The sequence below is a fragment of the Etheostoma cragini genome, chromosome 5 (assembly GCF_013103735.1).
Source record: "Etheostoma cragini isolate CJK2018 chromosome 5, CSU_Ecrag_1.0, whole genome shotgun sequence".
NCBI lineage: Eukaryota > Metazoa > Chordata > Actinopteri > Perciformes > Percidae > Etheostoma > Etheostoma cragini.
Window position 1 is genome coordinate 7,764,418 of NC_048411.1, and position 14,369 is coordinate 7,778,786.

A 14,369-nucleotide genomic window follows, 5' to 3' on the forward strand; every position below is an offset into this window, starting at 1 on the left:
GTTACTTGTTACTTTTCAAATTTAGATTTTTTTGCACACAAAACAGTTTATAAAATAAAATGTTTTATTATAAATGTAGTTACACACAGCCATATAACGGCCTATAAGTCCAGCTGAAATGATTAGACCGATAAACACACAAGTATTTACACTTTCTACAATGTGAGGATTTTTTAGCTTTGAGTACTTTTACTTTAATACTAACTTTATATACATTAACCTGATGATATACTTGCATGCTTTTGCAGGACTTTTACTTCTAACAGAGTAATTCTACAGTGTGGTAGAATTAGTACTTTTACTTTTTTTTACTGTTCTATAAACACGCTCATTTATTTATTTTATACTGTACAACCAGTAAAACATGTCCTGTTCTGTAGTAGACATGGTTATTATTTATCTATTCATGTTGTACCAGTCCAATATGACTGTCTGTTGAAATAAACCTTGTGTTGTAAGAATTTGTTTTAATTGTTATTAATCTATTTTTATCAGTTTTCCCATAACTTTTGTAATTTTACATATGTTTAAAAATATCGAAATTAATATCGATATCGCAATATTCATTATCGCTATGGCAATATCAATTTTTTTTCAATATCGTGCACCCCTAGCGCCCATAGAAATGAATGGGAAGCGGAAAGGACGCTTAGAATGGACACACACCCTTATAAAACACGCTTCAGGGCAAACAAAGCACGAAAAGGATTTGAATGGAAACACTTACCAGTAAATAGTCGTACCATGTTAAGATGTACACAAGAAACCAGGTTATGGGAAAAATCAGTTTGACGCCAGAATATATGGAATTTGTTTGCATGCACTGATATAATTTGATCATGTAAGACCCATGCATGAGGCAAGTCAGGAGACAGATTTCTGCTTAATCCACTACAATAGGGAAACTAAGCCTGGTATAATTTATAAATAATATACAGTATTACGTCATTCAAAAAAAAGAAAAAGGAGCCGGAGGACAGTAATAGAGACTGCCATGCTTACCTGTGATGGCACACCACACATCATGTCCCACGTTCCGTAGTACCCTTTAGCTTGGCGGAATTGTCGTACAGCATCAGTAAAGGCTGGTGTTTGAACTTTATTCTCCTCTGACAACCCTGGAGTGGAAGTATCAATAGCTGTTAGTGGTTAGCATATTAACATGTTAGCATTCTATTGATTTGGCAGTTTGAAGGAAACTTTCTCACTTAATTTTATTTCTAACAGCTTTTTTCTGCCAGTCAGTAAGTTTCTGCTGTGAAAAAGCTAATTGCATCCTGACACATGGGGCGCTAAGCAAGCTAGCTAACTAGCTTGATTAGTGACTACTGGCTAAGGTCAACTAGGCTAACTAGCTTATCTGTAGTAGCAATAACAGAATATTGCAGAGGCAAAAGTGTGTGTCATTCTTTTCTTTTCTTTTTTAATTAGTAGGAATATGTGTAAAAAGGATACATTTAGGAAATAAATTGAGTTAGGCAAACAGGGATTTCTTTAAATTTATAAAAAAATGAAATTGCTTGCTACATTAATAATACGTGTGTGTATGCACATGTGTTCTGTTTTAACTTTTACTGGCAGTAGTCAACACTCTAGTCAACAGGTCCGTGGGAAAGACAGGGCCTCTTAAAAAAGTTAATTTTTTTTTTACATTCCTCAAGTCTTGCTTCCATAGAAAATGAAAATCGGGTCAGAACCAGAAAAGCATGTTAACACTGCCATTTCATAAAGAATACATGCTAATTTTGAAATGCTGTTAAGCCTTATTGGACAGTGTGAGAGAACTATGACAAAGCCAGGAAGTGTGTATGTGGGTGGAGGGCAGTGGGTGGAAACGAATTCCTACTAGTATCAGAGACAGGAAGTCCCAAGACCCAAATATATCAAATATTTGACTTAGCCTCAGATGGTATGAGGGGATTTCAAACAACTCCACAACTGGGATTTATAGTCTCTTTTCTCTTTACAACTTACATAACTGAAACTGGCATTGAAAGTGCGAGGAACCTAACACAACCCTTACAGGGACCTTTACAATTATTTTTACTAGCACAGTCCCTGTTTGGTAACAGGCCAAACTTTATTTGACTATAAGCCGGATTACGGTTTCAGTGAGCAGAGGGAAAACCAAGCAGAGGCCTGGGGTGCTGTGTGCAAATGAAAACACGACCAAACCTCTAAAAATGACAAAGTTTGTAACACAATTCTACAACAGAGACCTTATTTAATTTTATTAAAGGATTTCAATATCAATCGATCCAACACCAAAGATTCTTTTGACATAAGAATAATGGTAACAGTAATGGACAATTCTGCTCCCCACCTGTAGGGGGAATGAAGAGGAAAAGTGCTTTGGTGCATACTGTAAAGGTGCTGGTTAACAAGTAGCTAATGCTAATGTAATACTTGATGGATAACATAACAGTACAACATTGTTCAACACTAGGGCTGTAATCTCCCAGTTGACTAGTCGATTTATTGGTCAATATGTTCTGGCTCGACCAAAATTCTGATTGGTCGATTTTTTGCCGTGTTATTTCATCCAGTGGAAGCATAGACCGCTACTATGTATGGGTGGAAAGCACTAATTGCTAATGGGGGTGTTTTCAGAGCATCCCTGTTTCACAGGTGAGAGTCTGTCTTCAGAACACCCCCCGTTTTCTCTTTTGTTGGATTAGCCCGAACCACTGGGGACAGATTAAAGGAAAGAACTAGAAAGCCTTGGTTTAGTGGTTTGCTGAATGTTTATTTAATTGTGAGTGTTTAATTTCTAGTCAGTCCTCCTCTACCATGTTGAAGACATCGCCAGTGTGGCAGCATTTTACAAAAATAGATAACGGGAAAAAGTTGAATGCAAAGTTTGCAAGCAAAAGATTGCGTATCGCAGCTCAACAACGAACATGGCGTATCACCTAAAAACGGCAAGCTAGTTTTTCTGCGTTAGGTTGCCCTGTCTGTTTTGAGTAGGCTATATGAACATATCAGAATTGGCATATTTCACAGTATAATAATCGTTTTATAAATACCGGTGCACCCACCTGCAACTTCGGTAGCGTCCCCCAGACACACCCACACCACGCTGGATGTTAAGCCTCTACCATCCAAACGCAAAAATTATATCAAGGAAGGAATTGTCCACTTTATTGCTCAGGATATGAGGCCCATTGCTGTTGTGGAGGGCTGAGGTTTTAAGAATTTGTTAATATACAGCGCCAGCACGAGTAAGAGTAAAGCTTTAAACTAATTGGCCTATAGTCTATTCGTGTCTCAGCTGCTCCGTGCGAGGACACAGAGCGCTGATGCAGCGCTGTCAGAGCCGACAGACGAGTGTCATTTTAGTGCAAAATAATTAGGTCAAAAACGATTTAATATACTGCAAATAGCCTGCAAGGACAAGTACTGCGGGACAGTACAGTTATTTAATCTTGCAATTTTTTTGCAGCCCCCCAGTCGATTTTTAGTTGAAGATTTCACGACTTCAGTCGACCAAGATTTCCTTTGGTTGATTACAGCCCTATTCAACACGCTCATTAATTATTAGAATCCCAAACTGACATGACATACAGTACATGTTCTTTATATAAACTTCTGGACTGTATGTAGGCACGTGTAGATACGTACCCAACGCCATAGCCTGACATGCACCTCTCAAAAAAATGTAACTACACGTCGCAACAACTTTGATTGGTCCGCTTGGCCATGGCTTGGTAGTGTTGCATTTCCTCCTACTCTGGTTTTCCTTCCCAGTAAACAACATGAAATCAAGGCGAGGGTTAACTTTTCCTGCTATACCTTTCCCATTGTGGTCAGAATACAAGGGATACACTTTGTTTCTTCCTCTACATCTCCAGAGTTGGTACTTGATCTAAAGCTAATTTCAATCACTCTCTCACTTGCTTTGCCACACACTTCCCAGCAAACACACATTCCGGTCCTGATATTTTCTTCAAGAGATACGCTAGTACAACACAGACACCAGCGCAGGAGTATAAACTTCAGGCCACTTATGTAGGCTGCAGCGAAAGCTCTACGTAGAGCCCCGGCATAAATCCCGCTTAAGCTGTCTTCCACTCCCACCTTTGGCTGGTAGGCAAACTTAAAGGGGATCCCCTGAGGGTTTAACCAGGGCCCAAAGGTGTGACAGGAACAGCATTTTCAGAGACTTCATCAGGTAGGAAGTCAGGTCAAACAGATTGAGAATAGCTTAAAAAGGGGCACCCTAATCAAATCTGTTAAAGAACAGAATCAACTTGTTGGCACAGTCCAGGTCCCCTCTTGTTGTCTGGCTATCATTTTCCTTTAGTCATTGATAATCCTCATATACATTTCACACATCCTTCACATTGTGCTGGTGGAGTTTTTGTATACAGCTGTTAGAGTCAGGCATGTCTACGTGTTGACATGTCTCAGCAAAACCCACAACATTGCTCTCACTCTAATCTCTCTGACTTCTCACGAGGGCTGATCGCTCGTTCATCTTCTTGGCTCACATTTCCCATCCTGATGGAAGGAAGACATGGCTTGCATCTCTTCTCTGGCTGGTGTTTTGCTTCTGATCTACATTCCATGCATTTCCTCCACAACTCCTTGGGTATTTCAGGTCTCTACCTTGTCAATACACTTGAAGTAACAACACTGGGATTAACTAACTAAACCAATATAATTAAAGCACTGTGTACATTAAAATAGCCGTAAACTTGTTTTGGGGTTTTGTCCATGTTTTTGTCTAAAACTTGGAACCTTTGCGTTTTCACTTCAAAATTAATTGGAACATTTTTGTTAAAGCTACATATAATGCATAGTTTAGGTCTTCCCATGAGGAATTCTAAGTAATGACAACAAAACTGTAGATGTGTCCACATGACATAAGCCTTTGGAGTAGAGGTGGAGAAGTTGCATGATCACCAAACAGTTGTTTGTAGCCAAGGAGGATAAAGAGGATTAAAAAACATGATCAACTCTTGATGGATTTTCTGCTTGCAAAAGTAACCGGACATCACCAGTTTCTGAACGTATCCATACTGAGAAATAGAGAAAGAGTTTTGTTGGAGTTTTGAACAGAGCCTTCAGTCGCTCTACTCCCAAGCTCTGGAACTCACCCCTAACCGACCTCCGCAGTATTGACTTTCTCCCCTGTTCAAAACCAGACTCAAAAACTACCTGTTCCAGCTTGCTTATTTGTAAATACACTGTTCCCGTCATTTTTTTAAATAACTTTTTATACTTTTCTGTTCCATGTATCTGTCTTTTATTGTCTGTAAAGGGACCTTGAGTGTTTAGAAAAGCGCTGTTAAATAAATTGTATTATTATTAAATAAATTGTTTTATTATTATTTTTGGAATTTAAACAACTTAAGTACACGTGTAATTATCTAACTTAAGAGTCTAATGACTCCTAGTCATATAATGTGTTGAGAGAATGGTGTTAGTCATGTTTTCAGTGCATTTATAAGCATGTCAGTATGCAGGATACTTGGTTGAGTATTAGTTGGCAGGACTCACCATCATTAGCATGTCTGACACAGTCCTGGAGGACAGCGAGCCACTTTTGCTGCTCTTTCTCCGTCACCACACAGAAGTAGTAGTGGCAGGCGTAAGGGTGCCAAAGGATCAGAGGGAACTGGGTGGCACACTTAAGGAAAGGGGAACTTCCCACCTTAGCTTTTATACCTGGAAAAAAATACGCAACATAAACACACTGAGCAATTAGGCTGCATGTTGGGGAAAAATGTGTATGTAGTCTTCAGCAGGTTCAGCATTACTACTTAATGTTCTGCAGTCAAGCAATAATTTCTTACACTGCACTGTAGCTTTTATTCTAATATTCCATAATTGTTTTAACTGCTCTTTAAAGCAATGTGAATTGCCTTGTTGTTGAAATGTACTATATAAATAAAGCTGCCGTAATTAAATAGTCGAGATCCCATCCTTTTGGGCAAACCAAACACATTATGTCATGCTTAATTGTATTCTATGTTTTTAAAATGATTCACAACAAATCTTCAGTTTTCCAGGACATTTCTGAGAGTCCACTACAATTCAAAGAGGGGGTGAGGTTGTGATGGAGGCAGTCAAAGGCATCTGATGTTTGTTGTAGCCAAGCTAGCTAGGCTGCTTACAGAGTTTCACCAAGTCCAATTTAACACTTTGAGACCTTTTTTTAACCATTATGAATTCATTTTAAGACCTTTATCACAACATCAACTAATAGCTAACTTCAGTGTTTTTTCAAGCCAAATGACAGATTTAGAGTATAGGAGTTAACATGATGAAATGCCCTCTAACTCTGCATCCTATGGTTGATTGATGATCATCAGAAGCTTTCCTCATCTTGATGAGGATTAAATAGATAAATACAGTACAGGCCAAAAGTTTGGACACACCTTCTCATTCAATGGGTTTCCCTTGGTTTCGTGACTGTTTACATTGTAGATTCTCACTGAAGGCATCAAAACTATGAATGAATACGTATGGAATTATGCACTTAACAAAAAAGTTTGAAATAACTGAAAACATGTCTTCTATTATAGTTTTTTCAAAGTAGCCACCCTTTGCTCGGATCACTGCTTTGCACACTCTTGGCATCTCTTGATATGCTTCAAGGAGGTAGTCAAGTTAAATGGTTTCACAACAGTCTTGAAGAAGTTCCCAGAGATGCTCAGCACTTGTTGGCCCTTTTGTCTCCACTCTGCGGTCCAGCTCAACCCAAAGCATCTTGATTGGGTTCAGGTCCGGTGACTGTGGAGGCGCAGCACTCCATCACTCTTCTTCTAGGTCAAATTGCCCTTACAAAGCCTGGAGGTGTGTTTGGGGTCATTGTTCTGTAGAAAAATGAATGATGGTCTAACTAAACGCGAACCGGATGAGATGGCATGTCGCTGCAGGATGCTTTGGAAGCCATGCTGGTTCAGTGTGCCTTCAATTTTTAATAAATCCCCAACAGTGTCACCAGCAAAAGCACACCCACACTATCACACCTCCTCCTCCAGGTGGGAACCAGGCATGTAGAATCCATACTGTCACCTTTACTGCGTCGCAAAAAAACACAGCGGTTGGAACCAAAGATCTCCAACTTGGATTCATCAGACCAAAGCCCAGATTTCCACGGGTATAATGTCCATTCCTTGTGTTTAATGGCCCAAACAAATCTCTTCTGCTTGTTGCCTCTCCTTAGCAGTGGTTCCCTAGCTGCTATTTGACCATGAAGGCCTGATTGGCACGGTCTCCTCTTGACGGTTGTTCTAGAGATGTGTCTGCTGCTCCTCTGTGTGGTATTCATCTGGTCTCTAATCTGATCTGCTTTTAACTTGCGATTTATGAGACTGGTGACTCAGATGAACTTATCCTCAGTAGCAGAGGTGACTCTTGGTCTTCCTTTCCTGGGGCAGTCCTCATGTGAGCCAGTTTTGTTGTAGCGCTTGATAGTTGGGGACACATTCAAAGTTTTCACAATTTTCTGGACTGACTGACCTTTATGCGTTAAAGTAATGAGGAAATTTGTTTGTCTTTAGTAACTCTAAGAGTTGTCCAAAAGGGCTGTCAGCTGTGTATCAACCTGACTTCTCCAACACATGGTCCCAGCTCCATTAATAAGGCAAGAAATTCCACTAATTAACACACATGTGAAGTTTCATTTCAGGTGACTACCTCATGAAGCTCATTGAGAGAACACCAAGAGTTTGCAGCGCTATCAAAAAAGCAAACAGGGGGCTACTTTGAGGAATCTAAAATATAAGACCCATTTGAGAGATATTTCACACTTTTTTGTTAAGTACATAATTCCATATGTGTTTATTCATAGTTTTGATGCCTTCAGTGAGAATCTACAGTGTAAATAGTCATGAAAATAAAGGAAACGCATTAAATGAGAAGGTGTGTCCAAACTTTTGGCCTGTACTGTACATATAAAAATATACAAAAAGTCTATAAAGTATCAGCATAAAATAATGCAGCTTCAGCGAATGCTCCCCTCTCCCACCGCTAATACCATTGATCTCCTCACCAGGTAGGCTGTTGCTGAACAGATCCATGTACTGCTCCATAGATGTCAGCGCCTTGTAGCCGGCACAGTTGATGGTTCCTTTGGGATGAAGGCGTCTGTCATGTGCCTGGTAAGACAGGGAGCAGAGTTAACATGTCAGACTGTGAATCAAAACAGCATAATCTAAAACACACTTTACAGTAGGGCTGTTGGAACAAAAGAATATATTAAAAAAAAAAAAAAAAAAAAAAAATCCAAACTAACTATTGCTTATCACAGTCATGTCAGTTAACTCAATAATCACAAATTTGTATCTATTCTACCTGTCTCTCGATTTCTTTTTGTCCCATTATTTTTTCTCATTTTAATGCTGTGGATCGGCGTGCTTGGTGCAAATGTTTTTTTATTGAAAACCCCATTGATATAGCCTACTATAGAGTTAAATTTCCCACGTAACATTCTCATTTGGAGCAAATAATCTCTCACACAATGTAACACTGTCCATCAATAAGAAGGTGAAAAAATTACTTGGGGGGGGATGAGGGGGTGGAGAAATTCACATAAGCTGTGTGCTTGGCCATAGAGTGGTATGTCAGACTGGACGTGCTGTGATGATGGCTTAGATCGCATATGTCTCGTCAATGGAACCATTTGGCAACTTTAAAAAAAGTAAACTTTCCATTCAGAATCTTATTGGCATCCATTTTGTTATCTTGCGCTCGCCATCCACTCAAAACGTTACAACTCTTTGGCCGGCTCCCAAGCCTGAACGAGTGTGTGTGGCGTGCCTGTTATTTTGTTTCCGGTCTAGCTAGGTCCCGTGTGATGTTTTTCCTAAAGTTACTAGTTGTTGCAACAGCATGGAAAAAAAACGAAGTAGTTTGCTAGGCCAAAAAGAACGTTAATCTCGCGGTAAAAAAAAACGCTTTTAAAAAAAAAGGCGTTTGTTACCATGACAACACCATTGATCTGAAGCTTGATGCTGTCATGTAAATAGTTTTCAAATCAGCAATAAATATAAAAATGTTTGATCAACTCATATCAATTGCATGCTTAAATAACATACCGGTTAAAGCCCCGCACATTTCAAGAGAGCCCGACCCACTTCCGGTTTAAATATGACCACTTCCGGTGTAGGCTTTTGACACTGTCATTAATGAAATACTGTTAAACAAACTGGCCAGCTACGCCCTCTACATAAACACTAACAACCGGATTAAATTAATGTATCACACTACAGGAACATATGAAATTCCTGTTGAAGCCTCAAGTACATACCTATATGCAATGAGTATTCCACATTTTTTACATTGTATTTCATGTTGCTCTCAGGCGTGTAAACAGCCCTAAGGCTACTTGAATTATTATATAAAAGTGCCCTCAAGATTTCTGACAAAGGCCTTTGTCATTACCATGACTGAATCTTAAAAATGTTATATTTAAATATAATATCATTTAAATGTTATTATAAGAGGAGTTATTATAATTCTTAATTTTTAAAATAAATCGTTTCAGAGGAGCTTCTGCCCCTTACCGCTTTGCTGTCGTAATAGTTGATGTTGTAGGAGTCTGGAACGAAGAGGAAGCGGTTTCTCCATTTCTTGTTCTCCTCCAGATACTGAAAGAGCGAGCCAGAAAAGATGGATTTGTTCTCCATAGGATTCTGCAAAAAGAAGACACATTTCAAAACCAAACCTTATACACTACAAAGCGAAAACATAAATCTTCATGGCAGTACACTGCACAGAAATTATTTATATTTATTTATTTATATATATATATATATATATATATATATATATATATATATATATATATATATATATATATATATCTCAAAATGGTACACGCTATGATGCAAACACATCAGGGCACAAGTATAAATCCTTAAAACTGCGTAGGCTTATTCATAGGCCATGAAGGCTCTGAGCCTGTACTACTATAAATCAGCTTTAAATGAAAGGTTAAAGATGGTTGGTTATCGGTCAGGAAAAAATATTTAAATTAGCATCCCTAGCTTCAATACTTTAGTTTTCAAATGGTGTATTTGGGGAAAAAAAAAACGAAAAAAAAAAAAGGTTTTCTACATGTTCTACTACTGAGTGGTGGAGGAGGATGTTTTACCTTGCGGTGTAGTAGCTGGGGTTGTGGGCCACCTCCTCCTTCTATGTCAAAGCGAACTTTGTTAAAGAGAGCCACTGCATACTGGTTCTCATACAGACGCCCAAAATCCACCATCACCTCCCTGGTCCGAGCTGAAACACATACACACATATTATTAGGACCATTGGGGCACTTTTTTAAAAAAATGTTCTACATTTGGGTCTAAAAGTAGACTAAACGAAACTTGGTACACATAAGACATGTCGAAACATACAACAAATGTCTTCGGAGCCATACCCTAAACCCAACAGGAAGTCCGCCATGTTGAATGGAAAGTTGGAAATTAGTGTGATTATGTTCTACATGCTGTACTTTAACTAACTCCTCCTAAACTTTCAAGCCTGGTCCTACCAGACTGATACATTTCATTCATACACAGAGTCTGGCCACTCTCTTTTGACAAGTGTTAACTTCCTTGAAGGCGGGACTCTGTTTAAAGAGTTCAATAGTTTAATAGTTTGAAACTATTGGATCTGCCCAGAGCCACTCTGCCACTCACTCATAATAATTTAAAAAAAAAAGTTAAAATGAGTAAAAAATCCCAGTAACAAGTAATAATGATGATATACAATACAGTTAAATGATCAGTTTAGGCCAAATAAGACCTTATAGAGGGACAGGTCATCACTAGCATCATTCAGTACCTCCAGGATTTTGCGATCGCGCCAATTCAACCAATCACCACAACTTTGGTGCGACCTGCAATTTTGACCAATCAACGGAGTTTCCCGCAACTTCAACCAGTATCAGTAGTCCCACGTGCCAGACTTTGTATCAGTATGTGACTCTGAGAGCCAATGACCAAGCGGGAGTGAGAATGGGTTGACGTCACACGTACGTCGCCAAATTAGTTTCCTTGATTCTGATATTAAAACAAGACGTGTGTGACTCCAACATCTCACATTCGCCAACAACACGTACAGCAAAAGACTGTGCAAAACATTTCAGACCATCAATGTACACTCTAATAATTTGTCACGCTGAAGCAGCTAAAGCTGTCGGGGCTGCTCAGCTCCCCCCCGCAACCGACTAACAAACCCACCCACCCACACAAGATGTACAGGATGAACTAAATTAGGGACAGCTACACTCATTATTATAAGTGCAATGATAACTCAAAGCCCAATAATTATTTACATCTAGCATACATTTTAAAATTTTTAGCATATTATTATAGCAATGTGGGCCACAACAATCTAAAAAAGAAAGACCTGAAATCCTGGAGGGGCTGATTGTTGTACTTTTGTGCTAGATATTGTACTTTTGGTGCTAGATACTTTTTGTGACTTTAGAGCCATTGTTTACTCATTTGGGAATGTTTTTAGGTGAAAGTCAAATCCAAACATGACTAAGTCTAAAGAATGGCATTTCCCCTCTGCCTTTTTCTACTTCATCAGTGACTCCATTGCGGTTTGCTAGAGCTTTGGGTGGCCTCCACATATCTAACCTCTTACACAGCAGAAGTGTAAAAGAAAGTGCCTTTTTATGTCCATGGATAAAATAGTGATCAATTGATTTTCCCTGATCTAGATAAGAGTCCTTTAAATGTGGCCTAATATGTTCAATTTCATGTTCATTGTGTCATTTTATGTTTCTACTAGAACATGTTTACATGCTTTAATGTTCATAAATTCTAACACTGCTGCACCTGTATGTAGCCCCCTGAAAAAGTCCAAAAAGCCCAGTCTGCTCTGATTGGTCAGCGTTTCAGGGATCTGAGCTCACTCTTGCCGTCTCTGTACTGTCCATTGTAGCCCGGGATGACTGTAACGTACTATCTAAGCACTAGGGCTGCCTGATATACCAAAAATGTACCTTACATGTGCAATATAAACATTGTATACAACTAAGATATTTTTAGGCAATATGTGCAATGCATTTACGTGCTGCATGTCAAAATATTTGGCCAATCATGTGGAGCCCCACTGCTCTAGTTGACCAGATATAAATTCTGTAGGTCTAAATTAAACTTAGGTCAAGCGCATTGAGAGCAAGAGCATTGTAAATGGCGGAAGGCAGACAGATGAGATGACAAAGACCCTTTTGGCTAAAAAGAATGGCACCTACATTATCTGGGAAAACAGGAGAAACAACATTGTGCAACAGGCTCAAGTGATGTGAACTCTGACAGAGCACTGACAGCGCGTTCACATCATGTAAAAATATGCCCTGGTTGAGTTTATAAGGGAAGTTTTACATGGTGTTCATGTGCGTCAGTGACCACAAGTAATTGTTATTGTTAAATTGTGTAGATATTAGTTAATATTGGTGATTTATACAGTAAAGTTTAGTTCTACCTACCAACTGTTTATGTAGCAATTTATTATCAAGTTTGCATTAAGTGACAGCACTTATCTCTGTGGTATATGTAGCCTAAAGAATGGCGTTCTTATTTTAATTTACGTTTTCAGGACAAGTTTACCACTGCTTATTTTAAGTAATTATGGAGAGTAATTAGTCTCACTTGTGAGTTTTATGTTATGTTAGAACTATAGCTGGAGCTTTAATGTTACAAAGTGTATAAGGAATAGTGCCGGTGCATAGGTTTTTAATACATTAAACCTTTCAAAGGATATGCCTTCCGTGTCCTGATTAGCCACCCAATATTGGTGAATTGTCAGGACCAGTCAAAGCCAGATCTTTTACAAACACAGGTAAATGTCTTAAACTGTTCTTATATAGCTCTTTTCTAGTCTCAACGACTACTCAAAGTTCTTTTACATAGTAAAGGAACCTATTTACACACATTCATACATCAGATAAACACTCTCACACATTTACACTCCGATGGTGCAGCATCGGGTGCAATTTGGGGCTAAGTGTTCCTCATTTTGAGAAAACATCCAAGCATCACAAAGAAATAACAGAGTCCATTGCATGTTAATTGGCAAAGGACATGATGCCTATGGATCCAGTGAGCACAGAGGGTTTTGTGAGTCTGATTAAAGAGCCCCTATTATACTTTTTGGGATTTCCCCATCCTTTAGTATGTTCTATAGTTGTATGTGTATGTAATAAATGCCTGAAGAAAAAAAATAAAAAACATTTCACTCCAAATGGAGCGCTCTCTCCAGACAGCACCTTTTCTTAACTCGCATCGATCACATTTCACAGTTTGAAATTCCTCAATTAGTGAGGTAATTAATTGAGAAAGCAGCCCAGTTTTTTTTAGATTTGAAATTTATAACCTTAACGATCAATTCCATCAAGTGTCCAAGTAATTTCAGTGAGTCAACATGCACAATACCAAGGCCTCTCCTAAGTGGAACGCAGCCATCATTAATGGAATTGAATCCGCTTTTGCATTTCCTACTATGACATGTCAACATGTCTGTCATGAAAAAGGTCTATAGGTGCTGCCTGAGCAAGCACAGTGGCTTGTTTGAAGCTGACCAAATCAAAGCACACTGGGTTTTTCTTGAAGACGGGCCAAGGTCTCGGTGGTTTCGCCCTGGACCTTACAGTTCAGTTTTTAATGCAAAACCTAATGAAGAACCTGCGTCCTCTCTTTACTCTGACACTTTTCTGGTTGATTTACCCTAATCCATTGCTCTAACTTACAGTTTTAAAAAGGGCCCGAGCACCGACAGCAGCAAAGGGCCAATTAAAACTGAAGGAATTGTTATTATTCTTTATCTCCAACTGCATTTGCAGAAATGCAGCCTCAAACTTGCAAGAAACCACCATGCTTCCCTGTTGCCTGCAGACACACATTGTACAGCTCTCAGGCCCTGGACTGATGATTTTGAGCACCTACTGCCATTTTCTGCACCCCAGTTCCTATGTCTTCATGTGCATATGTACATATACAGTGAGGAAAATAAGTATTGGAAACACCCTGCTATTTTGCAAGTTTTCCCACTTAGAAATCATGGTGGGGTCTGAAATTGTCATCGTGGAATTGCAAACAAAGGCAACTGTACCAAATATTAACATTGATCTTCTCAGGTGTTCAAATACTTATTTGCAGCTGTATCATACAAATAAATAGTTTAAAAAAAAATCATATATTGTGATTTCGGGATTTTTTTTGTAGATAACATCTCTCACAGTGGACAGGCACCTACGATGACAATTTAAGACCCCACCACGATTTCAAAGTGGGAGAATATGCAAAATTGCCGGGTGTTCAAATACCTATTTTCCTCACTGTATGTACAGTGGGTACGGAAAGTATTCAGACCCCTTTAAATTTTTCACTCTTTGTTTCATTGCAGCCATTTTC

General features: G+C 38.9%; 1 protein-coding gene across 1 annotated transcript in view; it reads right to left on the reverse strand.

Moving 5' to 3' along the window:
* Window positions 1-14,369, reverse strand: part of niban2b (niban apoptosis regulator 2b) — a 44,239-nt gene that overhangs the window by 18,399 nt on the left and 11,471 nt on the right. The window contains exons 2-6 of the mRNA XM_034871887.1: window positions 10,106-10,236; window positions 9,516-9,644; window positions 8,003-8,108; window positions 5,503-5,670; window positions 1,003-1,118 (exon numbers count right to left, since the gene is read on the reverse strand). Coding sequence (XP_034727778.1) covers window positions 1,003-1,118; window positions 5,503-5,670; window positions 8,003-8,108; window positions 9,516-9,644; window positions 10,106-10,236 — 650 coding nt within the window. The remainder of the gene's footprint in view (window positions 1-1,002; window positions 1,119-5,502; window positions 5,671-8,002; window positions 8,109-9,515; window positions 9,645-10,105; window positions 10,237-14,369) is intronic.